This window comes from Sitodiplosis mosellana, unplaced genomic scaffold, assembly GCF_009176505.1.
Source record: "Sitodiplosis mosellana isolate CC-2019 unplaced genomic scaffold, AAFC_SMos_1.0 Smas_scaffold_6191, whole genome shotgun sequence".
Taxonomy (NCBI): domain Eukaryota; kingdom Metazoa; phylum Arthropoda; class Insecta; order Diptera; family Cecidomyiidae; genus Sitodiplosis; species Sitodiplosis mosellana.
In genome coordinates this window covers 5,988,603-6,001,051 of record NW_022601432.1, presented here as the reverse complement: position 1 = coordinate 6,001,051, position 12,449 = coordinate 5,988,603, and the positions used below count along the sequence as shown (strand labels likewise).

General features: G+C 37.4%; 2 protein-coding genes across 3 annotated transcripts; both read left to right on the top strand.

The window, feature by feature from the left end:
• The first annotated feature begins 220 nt into the window (after positions 1 to 220).
• LOC129576888 (histone-lysine N-methyltransferase eggless-like) lies at positions 221 to 9,678 on the top strand. Of its 2 annotated transcripts, none has more exons than XM_055462934.1 (6): positions 221 to 475; positions 4,810 to 5,305; positions 5,502 to 5,690; positions 6,945 to 8,146; positions 8,269 to 9,099; positions 9,199 to 9,678. In XM_055462934.1, the coding sequence occupies exons 2-6, from the start codon at positions 5,131 to 5,133 to the stop codon at positions 9,403 to 9,405; spliced, it is 2,604 nt and encodes an 867-aa protein (XP_055318909.1). In that variant the 5' UTR covers positions 221 to 475; positions 4,810 to 5,130; the 3' UTR covers positions 9,406 to 9,678. The 2 variants fall into 2 exon arrangements, with proteins under 2 accessions (XP_055318909.1, XP_055318911.1); XM_055462936.1 differs by having other exon boundaries at positions 267 to 475; positions 4,766 to 5,305.
• LOC129576889 (probable cysteine--tRNA ligase, mitochondrial) lies at positions 470 to 4,548 on the top strand. The gene is made up of 2 exons (XM_055462937.1): positions 470 to 2,416; positions 4,332 to 4,548. Exon 1 carries the CDS (start codon positions 590 to 592, stop codon positions 2,333 to 2,335), a length of 1,746 nt encoding a protein of 581 aa, XP_055318912.1. The 5' UTR covers positions 470 to 589; the 3' UTR covers positions 2,336 to 2,416; positions 4,332 to 4,548.
• Positions 9,679 to 12,449: the final 2,771 nt, after the last annotated feature.

Here is a 12,449-nt window from a genome sequence, read left to right as displayed (position 1 = left end):
CGAATTGATTGATTTCCAAAATCCATTCCATCTTCGCAAAAATATTCAGTGTTTCATTTTATTTCTTCATAATCATCAACAAATTGATTCTTTAATTTATTTCAAACACTTTGTGTGCCCTTACATTGAATATGTGCGATTGTAGCGCCATAGTAAATGTCATGTAACCAATATTCGTAAATGCCCAACTGTTGAGCGGGAAAAATACGTAAAAGCATACGTATTCAACAACAGCCTATCCACTGACAGTTCAACTAAAACCTTTTGCCATCCAAATAAACAAATAAGCTGATCTTATATTTATGTTCACTTTGTTTTTATTTTTGCTGATTCAACGAAAATAACAAGAAAAACGTTGTGCAACGAATGTGCATTGATGGTCGTTTAGCATAAAAATAACAAGTATTTCGTTGGCAACTTTCATTCTAACTGACTTCATTTTTGAATTGATCGATGAATAGGTGTTTTGATTCGGGTAAATTTGATAGATTTGTTCGTAATTTTAGGTTATAAAAAGAAACAAACGGTAGATAGTAGAAAATTGGTGTATAAAAATATTGTAAACAAATCTAGTTAACGTCGTTTAATAATGAGGCTTTTGAAAATAATTGGGCCGCGATTGATATCCAATCAAATTAATCGTCAACACACAGCATTTATTCGCCGATTAAGTACAATGGTGTCGAGTGAGTGGCAAAAACCAGATCCAAATGATGGTTTCGATACGGATATCACAATTTACAATTGTGTACATCGCGGTGATGTGCCGTTTATCGTTCGCAATGTAAATTGTGTAACTTGGTACACATGTGGACCGACCGTTTACGATGATGCACACATTGGCCATGCCGTTTGCTACATGAAATGCGACATCATTCAACGCATTTTACGTAATCATTTCCACTTGAATTTGGTAACAGCGATGAATATCACTGACATCGATGATAAAATTATTGCGCGCAGTCCGATTGTAAAATTGCCATTTGATGCGTTGGCCAAAAAGTACGAACACGAATTTTGGCAAGATATTGATGCGTTGGGTATTCAACGAGCTGATATTATTGTTCGTGTAACGGAATGTATGCCCCAAATTATTGCATTTATCGATAAATTATTGGCAGAAAAAGCCGCTTACGTTGCATCCGATGGTTCCGTGTATTTTGCCAATCCGCGAACCAATGGTAAATTACAGAATTTAGAGAGTTCCAATGCAACAACGATGCCGGATCAGCCAGAGCCAAGCGCAAGTAGTTCATCAGTACGTAAGTCGGTGCAAGATTATGCATTGTGGAAGGCTGCCAAACCAGGTGAACCACATTGGAATGTGCCATGGAAATACGACAACGATCCAAGTGTATCGACAGCTGGTCGACCTGGTTGGCATACGGAATGCTCTGCAATGGCATCCGAACTGTTTGGCAACACCATTGACGTGCACGCCGGTGGTATTGATTTGAAATTTCCGCATCATGAAAACGAAGAATCGCAATGCTGTTCATACCACAAACGCAAGCAATGGGTCAACTATTGGTTGCACATTGGCCATTTGGTTACCACCGAAAATGTGAAAATGTCCAAGTCGCTGAAAAATTTTGTCACCATCAAAGAATTTCTGAAGCATTATTCACGTGATCAATTGCGAATGGCATGCCTACTATCGACATATCATCGGCATGTTGAGTTCAGTGATGAAATACTACTGTATGCTGGCGACATTCTCAAACGGTTTGTTTCATTTTTCGATGATACTGAACGATACCTACGGAACAATGCACTGCAACGTAAAATTTCAAATCGCGCGGAGATTTTGAGTGTGATTGAGTCGACGCAAGCAAAAATTGACCATTCGCTAAAGAGTGATTTCGATACGAAATCCTGCATTGCTGCTTTAATGGAACTAATCACCGTAATAAATAAAGCAATCAATCCAAAGCATCGACAATCTTGGGATTCATCAGAGACTCCGGTGCAGGGCAATGGCTTGGATGTGATAAAAGGTGGACAAAATATTGTAAGAGAATTTTTAACGATGGTCGGATGCCATGATATTATTGCCAATGCATTCGAACGGACAGAGTCTGGGAAAATGGCCGTTAAAAATACGGGCTCAACTCAATTTTTAGCTGAACATCTCATTAACGATATTTTAAAGTACCGAGCGGATTTATTGGCTGATGCCAAATCGAATAAAGATAAGAAATTGTTTGAAATATGTGATCGATTGCGGACGATTTATCAACAAAATGGGCTCATCGTCAAGGATCACGGCAAAGATTCCACGTGGCAGTTTGATAACATAGCGTCGCGAAAAAATCGATCGAAAAATTCAACGTAATTTTCTCGCTTCGCCCACACTTCATCATAGTACAAAGTGGTGTAACAGCGGGCGTCAAATGGCTGCTAAAATGCACACCAGGTACGTGAAAATTCAATTAGAATGCAGTTTCAGGCACGAAAACATATGCGAATCTTCCTCTTAATTGAATTTAACAACTGCTACATACACTCGCATGTATACACGCTTGCAAGCGTTCGTAATCATAAATCGGAGCACATATTTTACACCCAATGTTTAAATACTTGTGTCGCGCGTCATAAAGTGGCAACATACGAGCATATTATAGCAGCGCACATGTGTTGACTGTATGCATTTCCATGTAAAATACATTTTACTATCTGGATTTCCCTTCCTCTGTGTCACGTTCGCGCGCGCTTGTTCATCTTGTTCCTCTAAATTTTGCCATCCGGCTGCGAAAGCCAATTTTTGCCATATCGTCAGTCTCACGCCTCGCAACCAAAATGCCATGCTGATGGCAATTGGTTTAGCAATTGCAAAACATTAAAACATTCTATGCGCGCACACACACACACACACACACCAGGCTATTAACAGCATCATATTTTTGAAATTTGCCAAAACGCGAAACAAACGGAGTCATCTGTGTTGTCGTTGTTCGCGCCCTTGCATGAGCTCCCTATGTTCACGTAGTGAAAAGGCGATGAAAATGACAGCGTCGAATCAAAGCATAATAAATTCGATAAAATATAAATTATGATCCTGTAAATAATCCAGCGTGCACCAAACACCATGTTCGAGCCCCGTTGATTGTCGAAACATTCAAGCAGTGCAGCAAACTATCGCAAATAATGACACTTACATACGCCACTTGCCGACTGCCCAACATTTGATAATCATAATCTATCCAAACATTGCAAACATCCGTTCATACATATATTAAATTCCGACACCTTGTTTCCCCATATGCTTAACCATACACTTGACACACTGTCGTACAAACTGGCTATCACATGCTGCTTTAAACTTGCACAAAAAATTGAATGATATGAAGTAAATGAGTTTTGGCTCCTTTCCGGATAAGTCATTCAGCTTGAGTAGTCTTGTCATTCAAAGAAAATCAAGATGTTTTTATCGAATTCACAAGAAACATTCGAAGAAAATCAAGAGTTTTTGCCAACATTTCAAGCGATTTCGTATCCATTGCTTTCATTCTAAGTTTGCTGCCATCCAAGAGAAGCGGTTACATGGTTTTTCATTGCGTTTTGAGCATTCATACTATGTATGACACCATACATTTGATCTCATATCGCAATATTTGTCAATTTTATCTCATATCATATTTCCGTGAGATTTATTTATGTACACAGTTCCAGGTATTGACAATATCAGATGAAATACGCCATATTCTATGAAAGCTAAATGTTCATTCGGAGTCTTTTTTCTGGTTTTTCATAACTGTTTTCATGTTTTTAGCACTACATGAAATGTAGAGCTACTAATCTGCTTTTTTTTCTTAATACTTTTTGAGTGATGAAACAAATTATGGTGAATTTGAATTTTATGCTCATATTTTTTATTTAATTTAAAACAGGTGCACTAACGACAAATAAGTGCATAATATCACAAAGCGCCAATCAAATTTTTATTATTAAATGTTGTTTAAAAATTACATTAATTTTTCGTATAATATTTTCTTTGTCTTGAACAGAATTAAAGTGATTTTAGATTCTATGGTCATATTATTTATTTAATTCAAACCAAAAGCAAGATATTTCAAAAAAGAAATAAAACCAAGATCTTGTAATTCATTTTGCAAATAAATATATTACTTCAAAGTTACTTTGATGAAATACATTTCATCTAGTGCACCAAAAAATAGTTTGATGTGAAACAACAAAATAGATTAAGAAACTAAAAACTCAAGAACGCTGAGCGGAGCGAAGCGAAGTTCTATGGTCTTGTTTATTCTTGTTATATTTATGCTGTCGATTCTATTTTCTATTTGTTATTTTTGAATTTTATTCAATTTCAGAGAGATGCAATTATATCAAGTATAACTGCGTGAAATTAAACGTGCGCCTCCATTTTGAGTACAAGTTATCATAATCACACACACACTAACACATACAACGCAAATGTACTACGTACAGCTGTGGCAAGAGTGTGGCAGCCTTACACAAATCTCAATCATTGTTTTGTAAAAAGTGATGAAGAAAAAAAGCAATAAAATTGTTGTGGACAAACTCAAACCGATTCGGCCTTTCATTATGAGAAGAAGATGAAAAAAAGAAAACACAAATACTTGACATACACGACATCTACCGTTTGTTTTTTGTAGCTTAACACCTGAAAGAGTTTTTTTTAAACATAGAAGATAAAAAAAACCGATTGTTTGATCCATTTTTTTAAATCATAAAATCAATTAGTAATTCCTTTTTTCCTATTCCAAATTCATTCATCGAACAGTCTTATTGAAATTTTGATTTTGTCAATTCGATTAATTTTCTAAGGGTTGGACGACTTAGTGCATGTGTGAGTTATCAGTTGATCGATCGGTGGTGGTGTGAAGTTGGCGAAATACAATGACATTTCAAGGAGCACACAATTTTCAGTTGATGCGAAATGAGTTTGAGTTGACATTTGAGTATTTGCAGTAAACCAAAAGGCATACCTGATTAAAAAAAAACCGATCCGATTATAGAAAATATTTAGTTTTTTAAATACAGCGACTAAAACCGAACAATTCATGTCATCGTAACAAAGCAGTTGTATTTTTTTGAGCGACCACTTGTTGTAGCGCGTATGTCAAAGTAACCGATTGAACGATAACGATGGACTTTGGATCGGATGCAAGCAAACCCGGCTGTTCTAAATCGCTGCCCCCTTCAAAGGACCATCGAAAGGAATATTCGAATGATTTGATCGTTATTGAAGACGAAGACTCAAATGATTCGGCCTATGAAACCGGCAGTTCGTTATCACGTTCATCTCAGTCAAGCCCAACGTGTAAGTTGAACATCACTTTATTTGTTTGTTTTTGGTTTGTAATTAATTTGCTATGGCCGAATGGTATTGAGCCAATGCAACCAATTGCGATAACAGAGTTTTCAATTTATTTGTTTTGTTGTTTAATTCAATTGAAACCATTGTTGATTGTATATTTCTTACTAATTTATTGAATTTCAATGTTTTTTTCTGAAAGTGGTTGGCCTCGATACGATAAATCGACGACCCAAAATTTGTTACTACGCAAACATCAAAGCCGATCACAATTTCATCGGGCCATGGCAATTGGCTTCATACGTACGAGAGAGTAACACACCGAACGCAATCGAAAACATCAGCGATGTGGTTGAAATCAGCGATAGTGATGATGACGATGAACAAAAAAGTTTGTATAAGCATTTTTATTTTCGACAAAAATGTCAAAATTCGTTTTTCCTCGTGCAAATGAAATGAATTAAATGTAGCGACAAACAACTGGCTAAGTTGATTGAATCCAAAAATGTTGTTGTCGAGATCACCATGGTCTTTTGGCTAAGGAACCAGTTTCGGACATTTTGATTATAAACAACGATTATAAATAAAGTTAATTTCAAAATATTAGGTTTAAAATAAGCAATTTTAGCTAGCCAAAGCATGCAAACTTAGTCGAATGAACAATAAGTTAGAATAAGAGCTAAGGCGCTCTCAGCCGTATTTCATTTTTTTAGATTAATTCAGATGAACTTTACAGAGTGGGACAAAATGATTGTCAATTTCATTTTCAAGCGTAAATCATACATTTTTCAATATATTTGAGTATTTGTTCTTACATTTAGTAGATTAGAGCCATAGATGTGCCAAAAAAACCACCCGAGTTAACATTTCACTCTTTCTTCCCTTCATTTACTCTCTCTTCATACTCTTTCCACTCTTTCGCATGTGTACTATAGGCAAAGGTGTGGAGAGAGAGTACGAATTAGTACTATTTGGCTCATTCTATTCTATTTCGTCACTTATGTACATTTACAGCGACAGCGCAAGTCTATGCATTGGTGACTTGCCGATGCGTACAAAATAGAATAGAATGAGCCAAATAGTACTAATTCGTACTCTCTATCCACATCTTTGCCTATAGTATACATGCGAAAGAGTGGAAAGAGTGTGAAGAGAGAGTAAATGAATGAAAGAAAGAGTGAAATGTTAACTCTGGTAATCGTTTGTGCATCTGCAGTATGAACTAATGATGTCTTAAAAGTTAAGAAAAAATAATCGATACTATTATAACGTAGGGCTTAAATTCGGTGGGGTGTTGATTTTCCGTATTTTTAGTGAAATCTGGTTAAAATCAGTATTTAAATAGGAATTGTACTACAAAAACGCCGACACTTAAAACACTTGAAAAATGTGAATAAAATTATTCAACGGCATTTAAATGGAATTTTCACGAAGTTTTGGCCTGAATTGGCCGTCATATATGCCTAGATTTGCCTCCGATGGTTATGCGGGAATAGTTTTGCACGCACTGTATTTAATCAGCTTCTAAATTCTATACTTTTGAATTAGTGATTTTTATTCTAGTATGCATCACTTCAGTTAGAATGGCTCTGATGAACGGTTTACTTAATTTACATGTATCTTTTCGTTTTCCTCTATTCATTAGCCAAGCCATTGATAAAGTTCAATTCAATTTTTCGTGCAAAATCATCCGAATGCGTAGTTATAACTCTTGACAGCGACGATGATGAAGAGTACAAAGTCACGGAACCTATGAAATACCATGTCATCAAGTGTAACGATGGGCAAATGAAGACAATTCCAAATCATTGCGTTGCGAATGGAGCTGCGACCAATCCGCGTAATCGATTGCGCGCAAAGACACGTGTGATTGCGCGGCGAAAGACAGAAGGTATGCCGCTCGTTTATTCACGATCGGAGGATAGATATGTGGCGATCTATGCCAATGTTGATAATGCATTTTATGCTGGAATAATTAGCGCACACGCATATGCGCAAGACGGAATTTGGTCGTATTTGGTATTCTTTGATGACGGTCATGTGCAGTACGTTTCAAGCGATGACATTCGCGTGGTATTTGGGAACTATGGCACGAAATATGTTCACTCAAATGCGCAACGCTTCTACGATTACTACTTTGACGGTGTAAAGGCAAACTTGATCGAAATCGTATTAAAAGAGGACTCTCGGGTTCGTGTGTTTTTAAATGGTGAATTCGAAACAGCCTGCGTTATTGGATACGATAAAAACAAACCCGGGCTGGCTTTGTTACAATATGAAAAGTCACGGAATGCTGAATGGATATACATAGGATCTCCACGATTGGAAAAAGTTTGGATGTCGATAAATAAAAACAAAAAACTCAAGCGATATCATGACGCAAACGCAACGATGATCGAAGTGTCATCAGACAGCGAAGAGGAAGAGGATTATCAATCACCACAGAAGCAGCCATTGCCAAAGGATGCAAAGGATCCGTCGCAAAAACGGGTGATGCTAAAGCCAGATACGCTCATTGATAATTATAAACCGAGCAAACGCCTTGATCGAAGGCATATTTGCGGACGCGACTGTGTTCACGAAGTTGAACGAAACGAGCAAATATTCGAATTTGATCCGTTGAAGCGGCCATTGTTGGCTGGTTGGACACGCCGCAATATTACCGGTCCATGTTACTATGTAGCACCATGCGGCCGGTCGTTAAACACCATTGAGGCAACGCATAAGTACCTACTCACCACAAAATCAAAATTAACCGTTGACTGCTTCACATTTTCCACGAATATCGAATGTATGACTGAAGTTAAAAGCTATTCTATCGGGGGCCGAGTTGATTACCTGAACGATGTACGTTTTAATAATGACATTTTCCAATCTAATTTTGCTTTTGCTTTGTTCCTCCTTCTTTTTTCGTTGCCTATTTAATACAACCGTAAGTCAATCTTGGTGGCTTTTTTTTTAAATTTCAGCTCATTTCTGGAGGATGGCGAGAAAATCAACGCATACCGGTTGTATCAATCGGTACAAATGTGCCACACTTCAACGAGTACGTGACACGATACAGACGCAATCCACGCAGCAAAAAAGTACCCGCAATATTGAACGAAGTCGATAATCCATTCCGCAGTGGCTGTGATTGTGAAGACGATTGTTCCGATACATCAAAATGCTCATGTTGGCAACTAACACGTGGCACAAATCGTTCGGCTGGTTACAAGTACCGCCGTTTGAATGATAAGGTTGATACAGGCATTTACGAATGCAATCCGAGTTGCAAGTGTTCAAGCCGTTGCTTGAATCGCGTGGTTACCGCACAAATTGAACAAAAACTAGAGCTATATGAAACCAAAAATCGTGGTTATGGAATTCGATGCCAAACGGATTTACCAAAGGGTACATTTATCTCATGCTATTTTGGTGATTTGTTGCATGGAAAAACGGCCGATGAGCGTGCAATGAAAAAGGTCGGTTCCATCCATGGTGATGAGTATTTCATGCAACTCGATCACATCGAAATGGCCGAACAGTACAAAGATGGCTATGAATCAGACGTAGACGTGGACCCAGACGATTTGGTTGGAACACCAATGAAACGACAGAAATTGGATGATTCATTCAAACAACGAACACCACGTCTTATTAATACAAAAACAACCAATGACTGCCTCGATTATTTCCCGAACATAATGAAGAAGCGGCAAATAACCGAAGAGACTCAACGAACGGAACTGTATGGCGAGAATGCCGTTGAATTTGTTGTCGACGGCCGATTTCGAGGAAATATTAGCCGATTCTTTAATGTAAGTTTGTTTTCAAATCGAAAATCATTCACACTCTAATATCCAAATAATTGGCTAAAAGTTATGTTATTGTTGTTTTCCTCCCCCTTTTTCACACAGCACTCTTGTTCACCGAATCTCTTTTCCCAAACTGTGTTCGTCGATACACATGACTTGCGTTTTCCTTGGCTAGCATTTTTTGCGTCATTCGATATAAAAGCCGGCACTGAACTTACTTGGGACTACAATTATGCGATCGGTTCAATCGAGGGACGACAAATCAAATGCAAGTGCGGAGCACCAGGATGTCGCAAACGACTGCTGTAGAAATTGTACCTACCAATCAATTTTTACAAACCTTTTTTTCCCCACCCAAAACGAAGACTTATAGATAGACATTATTTTCTATATTTAAAATATAATTTTTTGTTGTTGTTTCGTTTTTAGAAGAGAAAAAACAAATTGCAATATCACGTTGTACAATACCACTGTTATTTATTAGTCGCTCTTTTAAATCTATAACTTCCAAAGAGGAACCGACTTTATGAATAGAAGAAATTGAAGAAATAAACATGAATATTTGAAATAACTGTGCAAAAAGACGAATACGGACGTTTGATTTGTGTTGTTTTAGTTTGTAGTGTGACATTAATTGTTGCCATTAGACACCTGTCTTTTTACGCTGTACAAATCATTTGTTATCATTTCTATTTTGATACGACAATGGTAATATCAATTCAATGGGATATCATTCTCTTTGTGAACGATGAAGATGACAATGACATTCACATATGCCAGCAGCTGAAATGAGAAGGTAATGTGTCCCTTCGCTCTCTTTTTCTCATTGTGTTCGTGTGGGTGTGTGGTTGTGTTTGTTTGATTTTCAACTCACTCCGAAAAAGGAATAATTTCCGTTTGCTGCAGTCGACATTACTGTATATTTCCTTGATGATGATATTTGCATCGAGCCGCTATTCAAGCCGAACGTCCCCATTTTACACCAAATGAAACGCAGAAACAGCGACAATGCGACAGTGAAAAGAAATAGTACCTCTTTTGGGTACACTGATTTTCCAAAAGTTTCCGCAATAATAATAACGATTAAGATCTAAAGACCGTAACGTATGTTCGCTGAAAGCGGAAGAGTAGTACAAACATCCTAGGGGCTGTATTTACTATAGTTGCGTTGGAACAGTGCGCCGGCAATTTTCATACTCCTCCACCATTGCCATTTGTACACGTAATCAAATGAAATGCGTTTTTTTCTTCCATCTTTGCAGGGAGTTAAAGCAAATAGTAATATATCCCCTAGTAAACATCGTCAAAATATATTTTTATTGAGTTTCGGAAGTAATGATTTGAGCACATCACGTGGAAAATATGATAAAATGTTAATAGATGCGATTTTCGTTTCACAGAATACTTTGTGAGCAAACGTTAATGTTACTATCCTTCGCCGTAGCTGATTTGTTGGTCGACTCTTGGCTTTTTGCAAAGTACCAATATGTTTCATTACATTTGTCACATGAATGTGACTGAAAATGCCGGAAGTTTTTGGGCTGTGGAGAAAGAAAAAAAAATAACAAGAAGAAGAAGAAGAAGGAGAAGAAGGACTGGTTCAAGCGTATCTATGGAGAATGGCAAAAATCTGATACCAAGCACACACGCACACGCACCAATACAATCTCAGTTCATTTCTCATTTTTTCCGCTCATTCAAGCGAACTGATTTCAAATATAACTGAAGAAGATGATGGTGTGTGGCGCGGCGCATACAAAGAATTCGTCGTTGTCGTAACGAAGAAAATATATGCAGCAGCAATTCAACAAAACAGCGAGTTACAACATGCAAGTGAGAAGAGAGGGGGCGGGGGAAAGGTAGCAGTAACATGACAATAAAATTAAAACAAACAGTTTCCATTAATGAGTTTAATCAACGATTAGAGCAGGAAGTTCGATATTTTCGACTGAAGCACAAAGGGATTCATTCACATTACAATATATGGTTCGAAAGAGAAAGAGATTTTTTTCTTTCCATTCGCGGAAATGGAAACGAAGTGACACATCCTCTCTGATGTGATCGACTATGTATTATACAAGGCATGCCATCTAGGATAGAGAGAGAAAAAAAACGAATAATGTCAAAGAAAGCGACATGCTTCGTAATATCCGATCCAACTATTTCAATGGAGAGTGTGAGGGTGATTTTTTCTCGAACTTATTATTTTAGTGCTGCATGCGTATGTGAATATCGGTCAGTCGTTGTCAATAGCTGTATTTTAATGACTATGAATGGGAAAATCGAACAAAATTCAATAAAAAAAAGTCCCCCGCATGCACATATGACACTGGATTGAAAAGAAGAAACTTGATTCTAAAATGGAGAACATCCGCTCTTTTTTCTCTATCTCCGTACCGATGTCGAACGGAAGTGGAAAGGGGACACCGAATGAGCGCGTGTTTATATATATATATATGTATTGTATAACCTATTAATGGGGATGGCGTCGAGACCTATTGCAAAATTATCTAGCGATAAGTGAAAGCACATGGAATCTAGTGAGCATAGGCACTAACAAGATGCAATTTTCAGCTCTCGCTTACTCGTCTCACTCACATCCACACACACACATACACCCACAAAACTGCAACTCAAAATTCCATCAAGTTCCAACCTTATTGCTTGCGTTTATTTCAAATATGCACCTCAAAGAAGACTCCACTCGACGGTTGAAACGTAATTTCAACAATTTTATCATCGTTTCATCAATAATGCAATAGTGCAATTTAACACTAGAAAATAGGCTTTACCACCGGTTTCACTTTGACTTCTCTCTCTCTCTCTCTCTCTCTCTCTCTCTCTCTTCCATACTTACACTTCTTGTTCTTGTTCTTCTTCGACATCGAAGACTCAATTGAAATTCTTTAATCGAATTCATTGAATTCGATGAATCGTCGATACTACGTCCAGCCACGCCACGCCATGCCATGCCGTAATCTTACTATTGAAGTCTGTTATCATCTTATCGTATTACAAAAATTCGATCAATAAAACAGCTCAAATATTAGGTTTCAAATATACTTTGATTTGCACATGCCTCGCACATCAAATTTAATCGATACAAGCATATAAACTAGCGCGCGGCCATGATATATTAGTTCAATCAAGTCCTAGTCCAATACATGCCTCTCCATCCCTGCTACTTAGCGATTAAATCAAGCACTGCCAAATGAACATCAACACCCAAACACAATACGAACGAATTAAAATCGAAATGTTCGCATAAAGAATAATACTAGGCTCATTTTATGGAATGCTGCATATGAAAGTTGCGCTTTTAGATAGATTCAATCGATTACCAAAATTGTGTA